The following is a 23849-nucleotide window of genomic DNA, read 5'->3' as shown; positions in this document are numbered from 1 at the left end:
TCAATTTAGAAATAAAATAGATATTAATTTAAATGATGAATAAAATTCAAGTTTACTTATAATTAATTTAAATTATTTTTGTTATTTTAATGAGTACTTTTTGTGTGATATATTGATAAAACATTTGACTTAATAATTAATGATGGTATACAGGGTGTCCCACTGTTGGTATACTAAGCCCAAAGGAGGTTATAGTTCTTTATACGCTGAGTACGTAAAAAATACTTATAAAATTCCAGTCGCATTTTTTTTTTCAAATAGATGAATTCTTAAAACTCTATGTTGTACACCCCTAACAAGCAACCCGTCCAAATTTGCCACCAGCACGTGAGCTATCGTTTAAGATTATGTTTTCATAGACAAAATGCTCACATTAGAGAAGCGGTATACGCCGGCTGCGCGAAGCTAGAGAAGAAAACATGGATTTTCAGAAAAAAAATAGCAAAAAATTTTTGACGTAATTTTGTTGTTTAAGTATTTTTTACGTGATCGGTGTATGCAAAACTACAAGGCCCTTCGCGCTTAGTATACCAATAGTGGGACACCCTGTATATGTAGTTACTGTATTCACTTTTTTATGTTATTGTAATGATTTAAATGTTGTGTGCAGTTTTAATTGGGTTGTAATCTTAATATTGTTTAATTTAGTAAGTTGATGTAAATGTTTTTGGATTATATCCTGTAAATGTGCCTTATATAAATAAATAAAAAAATAAATATAAGTAAATACATAATAATAAAAGACATGCAGTTGAAAGCGGCACAATCTGTTACCTGTATCAAATTCTCAAGTGAAGCGGTATTTGAAGCCCTGCGAAACGGCTTGACCGATTCGGGTAGGTCTGAGAATCGAACTTTCATAATATGAATAGATATTATTTCATATCCCTAAGTGGTAAGAGAAAAATTATTCTTGATAAAATAAATATAATATCTAAGATCGTTTGCAACGAGAAAGTATAATTTCCAGGACTGAAGTCATTTCTCAATTTAATAACAAAGCTTTTATAACGAATTTCGCGTTCAACTCTCCTTAAAATATGAAAATACAAGTCACTAAAACCATTAGGCTGCGTTTCCACCAGAGATGTGCCAGGATGCGTAGCGAGGGATGCCTCTGTAAAGAACCAATCCTATCGCTTCATTCACCTCGATATACTGTGCCAGCCAGTACATACACGGAGTTTGTTGGAAATACAAGTGCGCGAAATGGATATGGATAATTGGAATACGAAGATACTTTTATATTTTTAACCATTTGCGATGAAGAAATGGAAGCAGAAGATACAAGTTTAATTGTTCTATAATTTTGAGCAATAGAAGAACAAACAGATTTTGGATACGTAACCATATTAAACATCATCGATGATCGACTACAAATTTTTACAGCACAGGATTTTAAAGGAGGATGTTAAAAAAAAAGTAAAAGACTATGTAAACATTTGGGACATCTACTTGCAGTACGCTTTGAATAACGTAGCTTACGTTATCCAATGCTCAGCGTTTCACCGAATATACGTGTAACACGACCCTTAACATTATAATGTGCTTATATACCTACTTGATGTACTGATCTAGTCTCCTATGAGGAGCACAGTTAGCAGTCGCTAACTCGCTAGTTCAAACTAAAAAAGATAATTTTAGTTGGTCGTTCAAACAACGGGCTAATTAAAGTTATTCAGCGCTCGCGGACTGAGAGACTCCGTAATTTGGTCACGTCTCACTTACTAACTATATTCTTTGTATTCTTATCATGTACATTTTTCAAGACAGAACCCTTGCTTGATTTTCAACCGTTTTTCTTCATAAATTATAAATGATCTTTGCATTGCAGAACTCTATGTAGAAAAGGACGTTGGTTCCTAATGCTGTTACTTCTTACCATTTAAATTTTCATTGAACCAAATTGTTCTTTATCTTCAAACTCAAACTCAAACTCAAACATTCATTTATTCAATTAGACTACTATTTAGTAGCACTTTCGAATCGTCATTACATAGTATTTTTAACATTTACCACCGATTCGGAAAGCAGTATCTATGGAGAAGAATCGGCAAGAAACTCCATAGTTGCTCTTTTAAATAATGTCAATAAATTAAATAATGTCAATAAATTCTCTCTGTCTTTATCTTTAACTATCTTTATGCCCGCGGCTTCGCCCGCTTTGTTTAAAACCTAATAAATTATATACTTAAAACCTTCCTCTTGAATCACTCTATCTATTAAAAAAACCGCATCGAAATCCGTTGCGTAGCTTTAAATATTTAAGCATACATAGGGACATAGAAAGCGACTTTGTTTTATACTATGTAGTGAAGCTTCATTCCTAGAGTTTTAAAAATAATAGGATAAATATACATATAATAATGTTTTATCGTCTTATAGTATGAGCATGTCTTAGGATTTTAATTTCGTTCTTTTTATATCTAATAAGAGCGAGTATGTTGGTGCAAACTGCAAATCTTTATATTATTGAATTTAAAAAGGCCAGAAAACTTAACTTTAATATAATATGACGTATTGTATTGCAATATCTGCATAAGGTTGCTAATATGTATGTATAAATGTATTGGTATGCAATAAATGATTTGAATTTGAAACTTTGCCTCACTTTGTCTTTACTAGGAGGTAATATGCTAATATAGAGTATGTTTAAATCCTATCTTATAACCACAGTTTACAAGAAATGCAGCAGCAAGTAAAATAACAAGCAAACACGAATACAAAGTGAAGCGACAATTCACTTACAGAAATAAAATTGTCAGAAAGTAGAAGGTCCATTTAAATGTAGAGCGCGGGTCACATTACAAGCTGCAGAGAGCAAGTGTCGGCAAATTGTGCAACAGAAATATTCCGAGACAGCTCCGTCAATTATTCTGCGGCAGCGCGGGCGGCCACGGCGCGGGAGGCACGGGCGGGCGGCCCTTCTTCAACTGACTTTCCCATAGAAGAAAAACAATTATTATTATTTGCTACCTATGCATTATATCTTATCATAAGATTGGCAGTCGCTGTGTTTTAACTTTTAAATATCATTACGTATAAATAGTAAATGTATACTATACCTATTATATTTATGAAACAAATGAACGATAACTAATTCAATAATTATCTATTTTAAACATACCAATTTTTACTCAATTAAATAGTTTAGTTGTTTCTATGTTGCATATACCTATATAGTATCTTTGGTCGTACTACAATGCTGAACTATAGATACATTCTGACTCGACGCTCGCTCTAGTGTCGTGGCCTGAGATAGTATTAGTAGGATGGCGGCGAAAATTTGTGAAAACATTTCGCAGCTGGAACGTGAGGAATGCGCTGTAGAGAGCAGCGGCCCGCCGCGCCCTCCGGCCTGCCGCCCGCCGCCCGCCGCCTGCCCTCGCTACGAGACCACGTACTGACACTTACACTACATTTTCAACTTACAAGTCCAGTAAACATTTTACATATTTCCGTATCCTTAAGCTACGAATTTTCTGACATGGGAATTTTATATAATTTTATTGTTTATGTTTGAGCTACATAGATCGGTCGATCAATGGAATGGCATGGCTTATTTATTTAATTATTTTTTATTGCACACAAAAGAAATAGAGATACATAAAGAATATAGAAGAAGTTAAATATACTCCTATGTACAAACGGTGTCTTTATCGCTAGGTAGCGATCTCTTCTATCTATTTGTCGTATAATGAATCGTATAATCGTAATCGTATATCGTCGTATAATCTTACATCAAAATTATTATGTCGAGAACAATTTAAACATAAAGTTCCCTGAGTAGTTTAAAAAGACTTAATCAATCGCATTAAAAATAGGTAAATAAATGACAGATTTGGTTACTATAATTTCTAATCATTCATTGCAATGCAGTTATTCTATAAAAATAGAGCCTTTTGTGATCGTAGCCTACTATAACGAATAATATAATAAACGAACGAATTTCTTTTAAAATTCCTCCAAAGTTCATATTTTATAGTGTAGCGGCTCCTTCTGGGTTGGGACTACGTCGGGGTCGTGATTTCCTTGCTGTGCAGCAAGGCGTAAGAACTGTGTCTGGCCGTAACGCCCCCTTGGTGCGTTCAGTAAAATTGGTAAACGACTTGCTCGCTCTGTTACCCGAGACAGATTTATTTAATATGTCCTTAAATACGTATAAATCGAATATTTTTAAATTCTTAAGTCGATAATTAATGGAAATTGTATTTTATTTTTATTATTTGATTTTAAACTAAACATGTAATGCTTTGGGGTAAAACCTGTTAATTACTTGTTATTATGAAATAAATAAATAAATAAATATAGAATAGATGTCACATCAGACATCACACATCATGTGTCGAACTATTCGTGGCCACTCATTATACATTCTCACATCATTATACACATTCATTGAGCACCGCCACGTGTAGCGACTAGCGCCACACTTCCTATTTAAAGTAAAGATTCGCTATAAATATACTCAACTTATTTGAAGGTCGGATTTAAAAATACTTGTTCGTACCTCTCTAAATCATCACACTATTTTATGAAAATTCTATTCAGTCTCTAAAGTTTCAATAAAGAGAAAAACTTTATTGAACGAAAGTCGCCAATTTATGTTTCATACACAACTAGATCGGGCACCTCTTAGTTTACATAGCATCATCTTAAATGGACACTGCAATGAATCTTGTCCCGAGCATGATTAAAGCAATGACGTTGTTAAAAGGCCGTCGGGATCGCGGCTGGAGCGATGGAGCGGCTATTTAATTAAAATCGTCCATCGATCGCTGCTGTGCCCCTTTATTGGGATCGGCCCAAGGACAACGGGTCATGGGAGCTAATCACTTTTTACCGAAAAGAGCCAAACATTTCAACAAAAAACATCAATTTTAAAGTACCTACATTTTATCCTCACCGTAAAAATTGTGATTGTGATGAATGCTATTTTGCTTATAAGCAATTTTTCAGTTGATTATTGTGAAATGGGCATTCGATGGGTTTGGTTAGGTGCGGTTTGAACTCAACAAATCTAAAACATCTTAGTATAATATATATGTATAGAAGCCAGGTAGTTAAACACAATATCTACAACAGGTGTTCGCTTTTACATTTAAATTAAAAAAATATACGACTCATTTTATGAAGTTAATTTCATGAAATTTGAGTTATAACTCCTCTGCGACCATAATAACTTAGTTTTAAAAGTTAAACTGGTATTCTTTGAAAAAGTGAATTTGATACGAAGCCAAGTAAGTCTTTTAACAATTTATGAGGAGTGAATGAACTTGTATTCGGTTCCGAGAAATATTTTCTAATCTAAAGAGATTGTCTCGGTTTGAAACACTTTATATCGCGCCTTACGCCTAGCGCCGCAGATAACCTACGTGACGATATTTACAATTCCCTTCCGCTGTTTATTTTTGCTTTTTCTCTGTAACTAAATATTGCGGCGACTTGCACGTTCAGCTTAAGCCGATATTCCAGCTATTTGTTCAGTGAACAGATTTTTAGCTAATATATAGCAGTAGTATAGTAAAATACGTCTCATACCCACATAAAATCCGATTTTATTTAAAAATACGATTAATAAATGAAACCATTGACAAAATCACAATCATTGCTCTCTTGCAACGCATAGGTAACTATTAATTATCAGAAATGTTTATCCCCGTAAATAGAGTACGTATATAATCTCTGGCAAGGCGTTCCGGGCGGCGGGCGAGCGGTCAAAGGAGCCACCACTTCAGCAACCCGAACGTTTTGTTGCTAAACTTTCTGCTTTACATTCTCATTACAACATTGAAGCGTATTTTGGAGCTCGCTATTGTGTTTACTCGATTTAGGAATGTAGGATGTATCACAATTTGTTATTCGTTCATATAATATGTGGGAATAGGTTATTTTATTTAAATAAAGTAATTATGAAATATTTCACAATGTGTAATATTTATTATCTGTATTTTTTGTTAAGATTATCAGCTGTCAAAAGTAGCTTCATTCATTTATTGTAAACTAAGATTATTATCTATGATTGTCTACGGATTGTTACATTGTGACTGTACTATTAACTATTCTGTGATTGTGATTTGTCATAAAATAGAGTGTTGTATTATGTTGTAACCGATAAAGGAAAAATAAATTAAATTAAGCTAATTTGGATTTTTAATTAACACCATCCCCACATAATTATATCATTGTCCCCAATCTATTGTACTAATCTATTGTAACATATTAATGTATGAATTAAAATAAAGATTTTATTTATTTATTTATTGTTATTATCGGCTGGAACTCGTGCTTTAACAAATAGTTTTAGAGCATTTAAAAACTCAATTAGTACTTCACTTGGTACTCTTCTTGTACTTCATAATATAAGTACATATCTAACGAATAATAAAAAGTAATGCCATCTATCATCTAACATTAAAACGAAAAGTGAGGTCATCATTAGGTATATTTTTAAAGCTAAGCTACGGGAATTCACAGAAGATATAAAAACCTCTCAAGCAAATAACATGTAAGTAAAGTAGCTCTAAAATTTTGATATGTAGGTATATAATATATAATGCACAATTCGGTAGTGCTTGAGCGAAAGTCAATTTATTTGGGATGTGTATGAAAACATCGGCGCTGCAACATTTATCGCGTGCTAGCTCTACGCCGCGGCGCGCCTCGCTCGCCGCTCGTCTCGAATCGAACTCTAGTCTAGGGGACAGCTGCGGTGACAACCTCTGCTTATCTGTTTCTTCGTTGTGTTTCCTTGTATTATATTTTTGTTTTATTTCTTAAATAACATCAATAAATAATATAATAAGTAAGAAACAATAATAAGATGTAATTCAAACTCTCTACTATTTAAAAAATAATTAAAAGAGCTGTAAGTTCTATGAAGTCTAACACTTGTTTCAGATATTTTAAATTACTGAGAGATTATCCATAAAACTTATATAACTTGTACATGAGAGGATGTGTTCAAATAGGCCGGTATCAAGGCGGCAGGGGGCTCCCGCGCTAGGCGGCGCGAAACCGATCGCCTCTGAGTGCTTCATAAATATTTGAGGACACGCTCTGGCTCCGCTCCGTTCGCCACGCGCCGCTCGCTTGGCGCGCTTTGTTCCGCCGGCGCGGCGCCGCAAGAGCCGCCAAAACTATGCGCCTCCCTCGTGCCTAACGTTTTTTTTTTTATTTTTATTTTTAATGTTTGGCAACGAGCCGTAAAGTAACAGTTTAAAAGTTTACAGGATTTTATAAAGATAAATTAAAGAGGTTTGGAAATTATTTGGATGACCCATTCATCCAAATAATGATATCATATTCGCATGCATAATAAATAGGTACTTACATCTAATATTTTCTGTCCTTATTAATGGTAGTTGTAGTACTTGTAATAACACGACTTCCGTTTGCTATGAAAAACGGTACCTCCGTTTTTCATACACACAACCAACTCGCCCCGGCAAGGCGAAAGACGCGGGTTCGAACCCCTGCGTGGTGATCGAATTTTTTCTACTGTTTAAAAATTTTTCATATACTAAAACTTCCAAGATTAACGTACCTATATATTATGTGTTGGTCTGTTATGAGGGCCGAAAATTATTCAAGTGATTAAACCAATATAAAAAATACAAATCACACAACTCTTCCGACACAACTTACACGCGTGTTTCCAATGCTGTATTTAATTAAATAAAAATGAGTGGATCGTGATTTTTTTTATTTGGTGACAATGGAGCATTACTTACCTCACCAAGGTGTGCAATTCAACAGTGTTATAAATAAGTACTCTGTGTTCACAAGATTGATCAGCCCCTCACCTGTAGGTAGAGTCCGCTTATTAATAATGTTTGTCGTGCCGTTCGCTACTTGAGCTTTAGAAGAACTATTTTTTTAAATAGCTAAGCCAAATAACTACTTAAAATCTTTGAAAGGTCACCAAATGAATTCACTTGAAATCCCAATTAGGCACGTTTAGAATATCGATTGGGAGCTCTTTTTTCCGACAACCCTGTGCTCGACTAGCTGCAAATATCAAACTGTCAGTTCGTTCATGTTTAGAGATGACATCTGCTCGAAAATCCGTTTGATCCAATATTTTGTCGATAATAATTCATCTGGCACGATCGCTATGAAATCATTTTATTAGATTAACAAATTCACTTGCTTCTATTGGGCATCGAACTAACTAAAAATTAAAAAATTAAATTTCTTATTTCATTCTCCAAATCGATATAAATAGGCCATAGAGTAGTAGTTTCTATACCATATTATCTGTAAAATATTAAATCTTTATTATGCAGTACCTACACATGGGAATTGATCAATGTTTACGAATAAAAATTGTCCGTCTGTCAAGTGAACAACCAGTTATAACTTTCTTATGACTCAATGTAACACCCGAAAATGTTTTATTAAAGACAATATGAATTTAAGGTAAGAAAATAGTTTCATTGGTAATAAATAAATAATAATTAAATGCACAAAATATTTCCTTTCTTAATCGTTTCTTTTTTAAGCGCGTCACACACGGTGAAGATACTATAATATTTTATCTTAAGATACTGTAATATTTTATATTACAGTATCTTAAGGTATCCGGTATCAGCGTTCTGACCATCATTTTTCTTTTTGTCATTGCGTACTAAGACCCCTGCAGAACCGCCATCCTGTTACAAATGACCCGAAATTTTGTGGGTGAATATTATTATAGTATCTTCACCGTGTGTGACGCGCTTTATTGAAGTTTTAAAGTAAGTAGGACGTTTTAAACATGTTTGCGGTGCAAGACCGCAGTAGTAAAATTCGATTATTATTTTGTATTTTTCATTTGTTTTACTTTTTATTATTATCTGTTATTTCAGAAAAAAATAAATTAATGTATCCATAATGAGGGGTCTTCTTTTGAACAATTTATTAGTTAAAAGTTCTATTTCTAAGAGCAAATATTTTTTAAAGAAATTAGGGATTAATAATTATCTTTAACATTGTCTGAGTCGATTTTAATAATAAAATAACAAACTTTTTTTTTAATTTTTAGTTCGATTCCCGAACGAAGCAAGAAATTTTTCCAAAATCTTTGAATGCAGTTTTATATCTTTTAAAAAATTAAGGAATGTTTCCTTTCAGCAAAATTAACTATCTTCAGTATTTAAAGTACTTTCCTTCTAGGGCCCATCGAAAATTTCCACACTGTATTTTGTCTACATTTTAAGTAAAACTGAACCAATTTTATAATTTATATTAAATCTTCTGAATACAAATCGGCAACAATAATGTCAGTCGGAAAGAAAAGAAAGAAACACACATAAGACATAAATTATTGATGTCTATAACTTAATTTTTGAGTATTTAAAACTCACATCAAACTTTTAAATGATCTTAGTACATAGGATAAGATAGAAGCTTAAGGCTGCAGTCTAGCAAAATTGCGTTTTCAACAAGTTATTTGACAATTTTTTCCCGGTTAATGAAATGATAAACTGAATTTTTTTTTCTTGTTTATCAATTAGTGTTATATACGCAATGCGCGTGAATTTTTTCACATTTATAAAGTTACTTTATGTTACCTTAATCAGGCCTTCAAGATAAGTCTCTTTCCCCCAAAGACATTTCGAGCTAAGTTTGTGCACTCACTACGTTGCAACCGATTACAATTTATACAATCTGATCAGCGCATTATTATCCTTATATAGTCGTAATTAAAATCTGCTGAATACAATTGCCGAAAAACTTATGATTTTCCTAATTAGAACGTTATAAATTCATTAAATTTCCCATTTTTTGCCTTACAAAATCTATTGATAAATACTGCTAAAAGTTATTTTTTCCATTAATTTATTCGAGTTGGTTGAAGACCAATGATTATTAATCCTTTAAAAAAATTTTTTTTTTGAATTTTGATAATTCTTTAAATATTAAAAAAATATTTAAAATAATTAGGAAAAATCCTAGCGAATTTCTTTAGTCGCGCTCCTTGGGCCGGAGCGTTCTGACGTGTGCTCTACGCTCGATTTTCCTTCATACCGAAGTGAAAGTTGCTCTACTTCATTAAATTTAATATTTTTGTTAATTGATTATTTTTATCTTAGTTTTGTGCAAATATTCGTATTTTTAAACATTTGATTTCGATATGGAAAATAAACGAAAAAAATACGCGTGTAACTACTAGAAAAAAAATTATCTTCGAACATAAAGTTAATGAAACCAAATAGATTGCAAAGGTGATTGGCAACAATTTCTTTATTTTACGGGGTGTCAGTAAAGGGATGTATATTTCTTTAAAACTAAAGTAAGCTCATAAATTTTCTTATAAGTAATATATTTTTTTTTGAAGTTCCAAAAATGTTTATTTTTCGTTTGAGAAATACGAAATATAATATAAACTTGTATTGAGAACTTGAACTTCCCAAGTTCATCCGGGGAAATCCCCATACGGGGAAAATGATTTGTTTACTCCAAAATTATAGGCCGAGGTGTTTTAATTTTTTCTTCTAGTCATTTTCAACGTAGTGGCATGTTGTTTGATTATTAATTTTGTAACTTAAATACAGGATGTTGGTTTTATATTCTGATCTTACAGACGCGCTGACAAATTTAGTCCGCCATTTCTAGTTTAGTCCAACTCTAAGTACCAATATTAAAACGAATGGATTATCATCACATCATCAAGACTCAGATGTAATGGAAGATCACAATAACATAGAAAATTCAGTGGGTGTTGAGAACTAAACAAACACAAGTAACAGAGACGCGAAGAATAAAAAAAGAGGACGAAAACGATAATTCGTTGATGCTTTCCCTTTTCGACGTATTGTTAGGGTACATCACCAATCTGCAAAAAACAAAACTGATGATTCCCAATTGCTGATTAAAAATGAAAAACAAATAATCGACAACAGTGGTGAAAATTTGCTGATCACAATGAAACATCCTTCAGTGGTAGCAGATTTACTCATTTAAAATGTATCGGTGAACAGCGTAAAGGAGAGGAGGACAGGAAAACATTATGAATGTGGATGGTGGATTGTATACAGGGTGTAATCGTTAAGTACATATGTGCAGGCGATTATGACGTTATTATTGCAGGTATCAAAAAACTTAAAACTGATATCGAAATTACTTTACCTAATGAGCAAAATGACAATAATAACTTTTTAAAAGTATAACGAGAAATATCTAAATAATTACTTTATACACTCCCATATCAAAAAGGGAAAATGGGACTAGTAGAAGTTAAATGTCTAATTCCGGCAAAAGACATGAATGCGGAAGATGCGGTTAAAAATAAAAAAATTAATATTTGAAATACAAAGCAAAAAATAACACTTTTGAAATACAAATAAGCAGACTTCTGCTTCTGCAACTAAACGTTGCAGAAGCAGAAGTCTGCTTATTTGCTGTTTGGACTGGAGTGAATCATTCGTTAAAAATAGAATATATAAAAAATTATGTAACGTTTAGGCAAAATAAAATGATGGACCATTATCAAGATTTTACATAAATTGCCTACTGTCAGAATTGATTGATTCGAGACTTCAGCATTCGATGCCCATCAAGGACCCATCCTATATCATTCAAGCGATTGAAAAAAAAGAGATAAATCCAGTGCAACCGATAAAGCATCAGAATGCTAGCAAAAGATTTATTAGGTTTATCAATATAAATCTATAATATAGATTAGGTTTATCAACTATATAAATCTATAATATATATTATATTATACATAATATAATAAATCTGTAGAAGACGCGAAGACCGACATCCGCGCGGACGGAGTCGCGGGCGGAAGCTAGTCAGAAATAAATATCTTTTGTTTTCATTTGCGTATTTTTCTATTTTATAATTTTTTAACACAAACATTACATTTTTTTTATTATATACAAAATTTGTTTATCCGTTTTATTAGTTAAACTGAACAACTTTCACTAAGAAACTTAGGTCGAAAAAAATGTGTAGAGTTATGCATTTTGTATGGAAAGCTTATTTTTTTTTTTATATTTCGTCCAAATTTCTTTGTAAAAGTTGATCAGTTATATAAACATGAAGTTGAAGATATCAATAGAAAGTATTCGCAAATTTTGTGTACTGATAAAAAAAAATCACCCGGTGTAATTTTCACGAAAATTGTTTCAAATTGTCATTTTTGGTACTTATTACGAATATTAAATTATGCATACGAATGATTTAATTTTTAAAAATTAAGTGGAGCAACTTTCCCTTAGTACATTAATTGTATTATTTACATATAGGATGACAGGATGCATTTGTTTGCACTACTAGACCAAGCCCTTAAGGGGCTGACAAGACCAAATTGAAGTTATTTGAGCAGTTTTTTAAGAAAAGACATTTATTCTAGCCCATCAAATAAAATATAATATGTAAAATATATTCATCATATTTCGAAGACCGTGGACGGACTCGATACATAATTGGACGAAATCGGCTCGATAGAAAATAATTGCAAAGATTGGTCTTAAAAGCATCATTAAATGATTCTATGTCTTTATTTTTTTGATGTACGGGTCTGCAATTTAAAACACGAAGTCAACATATTCATACCTGAACCTCTAACGAGTCATATTTCGCATATGACCCACACTTTTCCTTAAATCACATATTTTCTTATTATTTTCTTCTTCGACCTGGCCCCGCCCAGTAACAGTGATATTGCGCTCTCGTTTGCGCACACTGTCCAATTGTATGGGAGTAAACGAGAGCGCAATCACTGTTAAATTTGGTCTTGTCAGCCCCTTAAGGGAAAAACTTCCTTTAGTGTTTTTATAATTAAAAGAAAATAAAGGAAGCAAGATAATGTTAAATAAATAATCATAAATACGCCGTAATTACTCGTAACTATTTACGTATGTTATGTAACAATAATGAAAAATATTTATACATTCGAACGTTTGTTCAAAATAGACGGAACAGCTTGGCTAGATGTGTAAGAAGTCGCAGCCATAAATACGTGCGTACATAATAATGTATCTCGTTCAAATTTAATGGAACTTTTTTGCTAATGCGAAATCGATTAAGGAAAATCTAAAATAATAAGCAATTTACTTCACATACAATATCAATTAGGAATGTTGTCATCGTCGTTAAATAATAATTAGATAAAATGATCACTTGTTATAAAAGAATGCATCAATCACAAGTGAATGTTGATTCTGACGACATGCGTCTCTGGGTGAGTATTTGTCATACGGCAGCCGATTCAATATTCTAAGATAAATTCAAGGAGTGGAACAGAATCGATTCATTACATGATTCGATGAATGTCCTTGGTAAATGCAAGGCCATTCATCCTTGCTTACCTGAGATAAAAACAACTTTCTCTTTTTAATACGACGCTTATCCCAAATGTGAGGATCACGCTGTTCTTACAAACATTGCTCACGAATTTAGTTATTCTTATGATCCAATTTTAATGTATGTATTTATTTTTAAGGTTTGTCTCGTTTTGTTGCTGTTCGTAAGCATTTGGGAGGAAACTAAATCACATGATTTTTCTCTGAGTGACGAGGATGGACTCGATTCAAAGAGTGGCGAAGGGAAAGACTCCGAAGAAGGAGCTGGTAATTCAAAAAGTCCAGAGGTAGATATCTCTAAACCAATAGACGAAAGCAAATCTAAGAGCGACGAAGATAAGTCAAAGAGTGGTGAAGATAGTAAACCTAACAGCGGCGAAGATAAGTCAAAGAGTGGTGAAGATAGTAAACCTAAGAGCGACGAAGATAAGTCAAAGAGTGGAGAAGACAGTAAGTCGAAAAGTGGAGAAGACAGTAAGTCGAAGAGTGGAGAAGACAGTAAGTCGAAGAGTGGAGAAGACAGTAAGTCTAAGAGTGGAGAAGACAGTAAGTCGAAAAGTGGAGAAGACAGTAAGTCGAAGAGTGGAGAAGACAGTAAGTCGAAGAGTGGAGAAGACAGTAAGTCGAAGAGTGGAGAAGACAGTAAGTCGAAGAGTGTAGAAGACAGTAAGTCGAAGAGTGTAGAAGACAGTAAATCCAAACCAGATGAAGATGATGATAACCCTTGGGAATATGATAATCATAGTTCTGCTACATCTATTTTCGTACCAATAAATCTACGTCGTAATCCATGCATACATTCAGAATTTAATTCAGAAAGCAGAGTGTATGTGGAAACAAATAAAAAATTGAAGAACAAAATACAATGCACGTTGAGATACGATCCGAACATGAAAAAACACTACAAGGATAAAAACAAGAAGTATATCGTAGAGGCGTTCCGCGTGCACTGCTGGCGGCTGGCGCCAGGCGTTCTGCCCACCGACACCAACCTGGTCAGCAGCGTCAACGACTGCAGCAGATACAAACCACACTTCAAGCCTATCGTTATCAACGTCCGGATGAGTCCGTCCCAACAGACCAAAGATTACGACGTGTTACTGTACACGCGCAATTCTCGTTTTAAGGCTGACACGTACTGCACGGCGAATCAAGAACCTAAGACTGGAATAAAAGTGAAAGGCGGAAAAATTTTGTCCGCTGTTTACAGAACGATGTGTGTACGACAGAGTCCTTAAAACCATGCGTTAAATTTTTATATTTATTTTTTAAACATATATATTTGAATACATATTAAAATATTAAACTGAAGATACCGTTTTATTTCATTATGTCCAATATGCTATTACATATTATATTGTGCATATTGTATAATATAGTGCATTCGGTAAATTCCGGATGTGGGATAATTTCGGGAAATTGTGGATACCACTTCAGAGCATCCTTTTATTGTGAGTATCGTGAATTGTTAAATCAATCACCTAGTTATTTAACAATAATATACATATTAATGCACGATATACATTTATTGTACCTAAAATTCGTTGCCTTTACATCAGGTTGATACTATTTTATTATTACGAATTTAAATGAACTTCATTTTCTTGTACAAGTAAATTGATGGATAAATAAAATAACAAATAAATGGTACCTACCTTTATTTTCATGAACATGTTTAATATCCATAAATAATACTTGTAATATTTTAACAGCTATAAACTAGATTTTAATATCGGATTCAGAGAGGTATTAGAAGCGGCAAAGGCGTTGATTCAAAATTGAAATAGATACCAAATCGAAGCTATCTGTAGCCAAAATACTGCGTAACCTGATAAGCGTTCGCGTCGCAATTAGCGGCCGACGGGATCATCGCTCCACAATTAAAACTTGCCCCACTTCATTATCTGTAACTTTCACAATTCATCACCCTCGGAAAAAGTTAGCGTAGGTGAAGATTGAATTTCATCTCGTTAACGATCTCGCCCGATTTCAAACGAAACAAAGTCAAATTGATACGGGAGTCGAAGCCGCGACGCAATTACCCGCTCCCGCGCGTGTGTGATCCCCGCCCGCCTTAAACATTATCTACCCCACACTCACTTTTGTTTACGCTCCATACCTTAAGTCTCCTTAAGAGATCGATTTTAAACAATCGTAACTTCAAACACCGCGACACGAGAATTTTATATTATAACTACCTGTGCCCCGCGGTTTTACCCGCAGTGTTCCCCTCCTGTTGGTCTTAGCCTTCCGCGATAAATGGGCATCGAAACAATTTTTCAAATCGGACCAGTAGTTCCTGAGATTAGCGCGTTCAAACAAACAAACAAACTCTTCAGCTTTATAATATTAGTATAGATATAGATATTAGATTACAAACAAAGCTACTCGTGTGAATTCATCCCGAGTGCAATAAAAAAAATGTAGAGTTAGGAGTGCTATTTCGTTGCACTTTGTTCAGTGCACGCGTAATGGGTGCATTTCCTATAGGAAAATTCCATTGCATATTAGGGGAAAAATTTTAATTAAATTTTATATACATAAATTATAATTTGTTCACTTATTTTATTACTTCACCCAAAATTGGTAGGGCATTATTCATAATGACCGGGAAAAGTGATTAATAATTCTATTTTAATCACATAGCCCAATTTAGTAGGGCATTATGAATGCAGACCGGCCATTATTAATAGTGCCTGGACTTATCAAATTGCCCGTAACATATTATATATTTGTATCATCACGACACGCATGATTCTAAAAATGCTGACCAACGCGACGTGACTATTTAACATTAACAAACTATTTAACGACTAAGTAAGATTTTATCATATTTTAAAACCCGAACTTGCGGCGGAGTATTGAGTAAGTACTAGTAATAATAAATACAATTGTAAATAAATTAGCTGTAGTACATCGCTTTATCTTACGTTATGTCGAATTATGGTCAAACGATTAACTATCTAAAAACTAACAATACACCATTAAATCGCTATAAGTGTAATCGATATTTTAATAAAGACAATTAAAATGTAATTATAAATTAACAGTCCCCTTGTATGTATAGTTGAGAGAGTAGCCGGCAGTAGACAGTCAGCGGCAAATTGTAGCAAGAGGTAGCGATCTTTATCCGTCATCATGCAAATTTTGGTAAGATTTTAAGTATTTTTTTTTTTATTTTTTTATTAGCAGAGATACATTATTTAAGTTGATAAAATTATATAATATTTTATACTTATTTTATGCAGCCGCTGTTCACTTAACGAAGCCTCAAATTTCCGCATTCCAGGTATATATCAGTTGCGCGATACTGGTCGGGGCGGCGGCTGGGTCGGGCTCGGGCTCCATCCCGGTGTACGTGCACATCAGCCTCGGCCGCAGCCCGTGCAACCGCTCCATCTGGCAGGACGAGAGCAAGCTGTACATGCAGACCGAGGACTCGGCCCTGCGCGGCGACATCGACTGCTCGCTGCGCTACGACCCCGACATCAAGGGGCTGTACAAGGACCGCCACGACCGGTACCTGGTGGACTCGTTCGTGATCACGTGCTACAAGGCGAGCGGCGCCGTGCCCGAGCGCTACCTCACGAGCAGCGAGGACCACTGCGCGCCGCGCGAGCGCAAGCCGCAGCGGGTCAAGCTCGGCATCAGCGACTCCGACACGTACGAGAACTATCACGTGCTGCTGTACACGCGTCACTCCAAGCTCAAGCGCAACATCTTCTGCACCATGAACGAGGAGCCGCGCCCCGAACACGGCTGGGACCGCCGGCACGTCGTCGCCGTCTATAGGTCCAGTTGTATCAGAGGAAATTAACTTAGTGATACAGTAATGCTCCAATAAACGATCCTTCGATTCAAGTTTGCAGTTTTAATTCCCCTCATACTAGCATACTTGCATTATAGTAATAAACCCATAGCTAATACCTAATGCTGACGCTTCTAATCAATCGATTACCTTTGCATTTAAAAGATAAGGAGTTTCTAACTGCTCGCAAATCCAGGACATCGTGACTGACCGACTGTACATCAGACCTGATTGTACATGGTAGTCTATAAAGGTATAGGAATATTTCCATAGTAAGTATATAATATATTTGGTGTGAGACGCGGGGCGAAAGCAACTATTGACTTCCGAGCGAGCAACGAGTTTAAAAAAAGGTTAGCGGATTAGCATTGGGATAGATAGCGCTAGTGCTAGTTTGCAATTTATTGATTTAAAGTTAAAAATTAGTATAGTATTATATTATCTGTGCCATATATATTTCAAACGATTAGAAAATATTACATAAATTGTCCAAACCGGTCATAATTATGTGACAATTAAGCAATAAATAATGTAGAGTACTAAAACTAGTTAATGATAATTGGAAACTTGGTATCTACGTCAAAAAAGATCGAATAAGATTCGTATCATTTTTTTTATTTTTCTACAAAATAAAGATCGCACTAAGAAATGACTATAGTTAGGTACCTTATTAAAAACGGTTCATATCAGTAAAACAAAAGGCTAATTCGCGTCTAAAATATATGAAGGATTAAAATGTGATTGGAAAGTTAGACTAATCACGTTGTTCAAATAAGGGCCGTGATTGCGCACACAGCCCGCATGGCGCGATCAGCCGCTCGCTGATTGCCGCCTGCCGACCCGCCTCGCGGCGAACTCGGCGGCCCTTGCGCTGCACTTGAGAGTTCCGAGACGGCATTGTCTATTGTACATACGGCATTTATCTATTCTTGCCGATCGCTCTACAAATAGAAGTGTGATATTTCGCTTGACATTACTTACGCATCTTTAAAGATAGGTACCACTTTGGTATGTAATACCATAGTTTATGGAGAACAAGTAGGCCGACTCCCGGTGTTTAGGAGCGCAGTACCTACCTAAACTCGCGAGGGGCAGGGTTGTCACAAGTCACCTTGATATTTTAAATAATTGTATAATGAAACGGTCTATGAGAAGGAACCGAGCGGCGTTGTGTGTTTGCGTATAGCTTGCGTATGTATAAGAACGGGGGGCGCGCGTGGCAAAGCGCTCCGGGTACATAGGTACAAACGACACGATGCACCTTTGTTCGAAGATGACTTACTTGTTCTCTTTATACTATGGTAATAGGAAGTTTGATACAAAGATTGACTTAACAAAATTTGTTAATCATATGTAATAGCTAACGTCGATTGGATGAAAAATCTTGGATTAATTCGGTAGGTTACGTGGTAACATAGCAATTCTTATAAGAAGTCTTATTGAATAATGAAATGTTTGAGTTTGTCTAACAAACATTTTAATTGAATTTAAGTGATACTTTCAAGCACTCGAGAAAAATGCCGTAAATCAAATGACTTATGTTTAAAGGAAGATATGCAAATATAAAGAAACGCGTGGTGGCGGAGTGGAAGGGTGCCAGCGCGGAGTTGGCGCGCGAGGCCGTGTGGCGGGCGAGCCGACCGCGCCGCGGATACGTACAGTAGTCCATAATTAATATTGCGCACACAAATCTTCGCTAATTATTATTGTCGTATTTCCAAAAACACCCGAATCATTGAATCGTAAGAGCCCTAAACAATGCACTTGCATTTTACACCTTATCCAAAAGAAATAGACGTCAATTCACGGTCATACACAATCGAAAACAATTCGGGCGGTAGCCTGTCAGTCAAAAATCTCAAAAATCCGTCAGTCGTCTTTATATATTGGTGGTGACTGCACATGTTGTCTCCGTGTAGAATTATGTAGAGCTGCTATTACATACCCTTCTTAGTTTTGTTTTTAAAGGTGAATTTATCGATGAAATGATTATTTACACAGGTATAGCAGTAGGGAAAGTGAAAATGAACAAGAGCATAATGAAAGTTCCGATGTATCTACAATGTCAGAAATAAAGATAATCCCTTTTTCTGATTGTTTTGCACGCCTCATAAGCGAAGCGTTGAGGTGGGTATACTACTGTCACTTCGCGCAAAACATCTGATTTTTCAAACTTAAAATGTCTTTATGTATCATACATTGCACTTGTAAGATAATACATACACACACATATTAAGAAAAAACACTATTTTTAACGTTCATGATATTTTTGATGTCATTTTTGTTATTTAAACTAGTTAAAAAACAGTTTAAAAAAGTTCTGTCTTGGACGTCCGTGTGTCTGTATGTGCGGATCCTTTTTCTTGTTAACACGATAGCGACCGAAATACTTTACTAATCGAGTCTTTTTTTTTCTCTTACGCTTGAGTATGCTCAGGAATAGAACCCTTTCATTTTTCAGGGTCTGATTCGATGTGGTTTAATTGTTATTAAATAAACAAAAATAATAATTAATAAATATTTATTAAAAAAAATTATGAGGCGTGCACTTTTGGATTTTCCAAATTATTTTTTATATATGTATAATTGTTTCAATATTGTGAAATGATCAGTACTGTAAATACTTTTGAACTGGGACTTTGTTGATTAGATTTCTACGATTTAAATATAAACCTGTGTTTTAAAACCATACCAACCTTCTTTTCTTCCATCATTACACCAGCTTCAGTAAGACACGTTAAAAGTACTACAAAATTTTCAAAGTAAATCAATCCAACAAAGATATATTCGCCATCGTGGGGTTATCCTCGCTATTTACTTACAAGGAATTATCGAAACAAAATCGTTACATATAAATCAATATTAATCTCTTTTACACTAAAACATTTTACTAAACAAATTATACTAAATTATGCATTTAACCACTCTATATCGTCTTCGGACGCTCCGGGAATATGATTGACAGTTGCCGAACAGTGACGAAGATTTCTATGCGCATTATCACATTTGGAGTACTTGTACATAATATATTTAGATACAGTCTGGTCGCGACTTACGGTTACTGTTTGGTGACAGGCGGACGGATAGATATACAGACATCGCAGTTTTGCTAATAGCACATTAATGAAATGAAATGAAATAAAAATACGTTTATTAAGGACATATGAAAAAAAATCGATCGATATATAAATTACTAGCAAACCGGGCGAACTCCGTTTTGCCACCAGAGACACCTTTTCTTTGATATAAACCTCACGGAGCCCGAGACCTTTCCAACGAATGCAAAACCGTGGAAATCGGTTCGTGCATTCTGGAGTTATAGCGTCAGGAAGGAAAACCCAACTTATTTTTATATAGTAGATATAATATTATAATACTGCTAAAAGAGATTAGGGTCGCGTGTTGCGCATAGGGTTGGATACAGAACCCCAAAGGAAGCGCTGTGGAGACGCTAAACCGAGCCGTCCTGAGGTAGATAAAGTTCCCTCGAATAATCTGTTCAACAAAGTGTCAGAGCAATAATCGTGAGATCGGAATCGGGAATAAGCCGTAGATTGTGTGCGGATTAATCTCCACCGAGTTTAATATTAAAATACTTACAAGAGTTTAAATCTACAAAGTGAATAAACTGGTGAAGGAATGAGCTGCGATAGGGTGACGAGATAAGACTCGCAACTTTTATAATTAAAAGTTGAGCGCGACCACGCGGCCTCGTCGATAAGGCGTTACCCCACTTTAATGTCTCAAAATGTTCAGTAACTCATGCAGTCATGTCGCTCTCTGATGTACGGTTGCAAGGGCCTCCGGATGCCCTGATCGTCGCACCTTGTTGTTTATTTTTTTTTTCCACTTTTGCAACCAATCGGTAATCGGTTACAGGGCGCAGCAAATATTGAAGAGGCGCGTGGCTGCGTGACATACCCAAAAAATAAAAAAAACCGGCCAAGTGCGAGTCGGGCTCGCGCACAAAGGGTTCCGTAGCAGCAAATATAATAAATTACAGTTAAATCAACCTATCTCAAAAACTATAAGAGATACTTTGATCAAACCAAAAATCGTTGAAAGAGTTAATTAGCATGCATCACCTCTATTTTTTTTAGAATTTTATACCCCGTAGTTATAAAAATAGAGGGGGGGGGACATACTTTTTACGACTTTGAGAGCTGATATCTCAAAAACCGTTCACTTTAAGAAAAATGTTTTTTAGAAAACTTTATATCATTTTAAAAGACCTTTCCATTGATACCCCACACGGGTATGTACATCGAAAAAAAAAATTTCATCCCTCAGTTACATGTATGGGGGGCCCCACCCCCAATTCTTTTTTTTACTATTTAGTGTCATATTTTTGTAGCGGTTCATACAACACATATTCCCATCAAATTTCATCACTGTAGTACTTATAGTTTCCGAGTAAATCGGCTGTGACAGACGGACAGACGGACAGACGGACAGACGGACATGACGAAACTATAAGGGTTCCGTTTTTGCCATTTTGGCTACGGAACCCTAAAAATGGACATATTTATGCGCAATAGGTATTATGTACGAATACGATTTGAAATTAGGAGCGATTAGTGGTTGTCATACTTATCTGGTTGTGAGCCCTCTTCGGGAGGATTGACAGGCCGCGTTGGCGCGCGTCCAGCCGCGGGCGGGCGCTGGGGCGGCGCGGGGCGCGGGTCGCGGGCGGTAATGCACAAATACGACACTAATGCTGCGATATGTTCCCGTCATTAATTACTTTGGCGCCGTCATACGACGACGAATATGCAATTGGCATTATATCACGTTTATATGCGTTATGTTGCCAGCTCTGAATATTATGATCAAACGCTTAGATCAAACCAGTTAGGAATTGTTTTTTTTTTTATTTTTTGTATAAAGTTCATTACGTGTTGTAAAAAAGGATACATATCAAAGATACATCCTGTTTGCAACACGTCCAATCAAAATTATACTCAGCTTATAAACGAACAATATTTACCTAATTTTAATCTTCAGAATGATATTTTTTAAAGTCATGGTATGGTGTTTATTCCTACAGTGAAATAGAAAATTCTTAAGAGTGGGTATAAACTAAATTACCAATCTACTATATTAAAACATAATATGCAGGGGCTTGGTCTAGGCATTTTGTGTAATTACTTTTAGTTTTGGTCTTATCACGATAAAACAGTTTTGGCACTTAGTAACTTCGTTTTTAATTCCGCAAGAAGCCATCTTCCGTCCACGTTCCAGGAGTTTCAAACATCCGCTCCGTTGAGACGAGAAGAGTACTATTAAATTGTTAGCTTCGCCTATGAATACAAGATCCCAGGCCCAGTAGACAAAGTAACAATTACAAAACGATAACGAAGTTAGAAATCGCAAAAATGTATGGGATTGACATACGCCGCGTTAGATCACGTGGTCTATCTAATGTCAATCCCATACATTTTTGCGATTTCTAACTTCGTTATCGTTTTGTAATTGTTACTTTGTCTAAGGCCCCAGGGCCGCCAGACCTCACCTACTTTCTGACGAAATGAGGACGATTGGGTAGAGTTAGTATGTACCTTCTACCATCGTACTCCTACCCGCTAGCATGGCCATAAAAACAATGCCTACTTCACGAAACTATATTCTCTGGCTGATTTTCACATAATATGCTTCAGAATATACAGTTAAAAATAAGATATCAGTACTTGCAGGCACTTCACGTAGGCCATATTGCTTAACAGACGCTTTAACACTACCCAATCGTCCACATTCCATCCGTCAGAAAATAGGTGAGGTCTGGGCCTGGCGGTCCTGGGATCTTGCTCTAGTGGAAATTTTCAACGGGCCTCTTAAATACTGGAGATAGCGAATTTTACTGAAAGGAAACATTCCTTCATAGGAGTTTACAAGAAAATAGAACTGCATTTAAATTTTTTCGAAAATTCACCTGCTTAGACCGGGAATCGAACATTCCAAACAAAACAAACAATGTTAGAAATAGGTCTTACATTCGTGTTTTCTACAACATAATAATATTATCTGTAAAATATTAACTATTAAATTATTAATATTACAAATACTAGTTAGTGGTGTATTTGCTTGATAACCACAACTACAATTATTTACAAACCTTATCAAGAATGCAAAATTGTACCAATATAGCAGCTATGAAAAATCAAAATATCGGCAGCTGGAGGTCGAGATGAAAAGTGTGAATTTATCAAAAGTATCGAGTCTGTTGATGCGCGGCGTGTCGTGGGGCGCGGCGGGGCGGGGGCGCGGGGGGCGCGGGACGCAGGCAATTTCCTCGCTGTACAACGCGCCCGCCAGAAGCAGCCGTGCGCACAAGCGAGCGTGGTCACTCGATTGACCATGATAATATTATACTGAACAGAGCTAGGAAAAACTCAATTTTTACTAACAATATTATTATTTTTATGGCAATAGAAGATTAAACCAGAAACCCCTTTCATTTTTGAAGTGAAACTTCTATAGGCGCGTTGAGAGTTTGAAGGTTGCGTCATGGTAATACCGTCACGTCATGGAGTAAGGCCAGGGTTTGGGTATTTTTGAATCTTGCCAAAGAAGTTACACTCCTGATACGTGTGCTCGGCACACACGCTCTTTTGTTTGAATTATCAAATTACTTAAACTGAAATATGTAGACCGTACGAGACCAAAAGAGTTTATAACGAAAACAGAAAAATCCAAGATTGTCTCAATAATGAACAATATAACCTAAGGGCTAAGATAAAACGATAGAG

At 35.4% G+C, this 23849-nt stretch overlaps 1 protein-coding gene across 1 annotated transcript; it reads left to right on the top strand.

Annotated features, from left to right (window-relative positions):
- The first annotated feature begins 13118 nt into the window (after positions 1-13118).
- LOC149477578 (uncharacterized) lies at positions 13119-14595 on the top strand. The gene is made up of 2 exons (XM_089710452.1): positions 13119-13174; positions 13436-14595. Exons 1-2 carry the CDS (start codon positions 13127-13129, stop codon positions 14531-14533), a joined length of 1146 nt encoding a protein of 381 aa, XP_089566578.1. The 5' UTR covers positions 13119-13126; the 3' UTR covers positions 14534-14595.
- Positions 14596-23849: the final 9254 nt, after the last annotated feature.

The sequence above is a fragment of the Colias philodice genome, chromosome 24, assembly GCF_061535455.1.
Source record: "Colias philodice isolate Cphi_HAF_F1 chromosome 24, ilColPhil1 Martin Lab GWU primary, whole genome shotgun sequence".
In the NCBI taxonomy this organism is placed as follows: domain Eukaryota; kingdom Metazoa; phylum Arthropoda; class Insecta; order Lepidoptera; family Pieridae; genus Colias; species Colias philodice.
The sequence above is the reverse complement of the archived record's forward strand: the minus strand, read 5'-3'. Positions and strand labels throughout refer to the sequence as shown.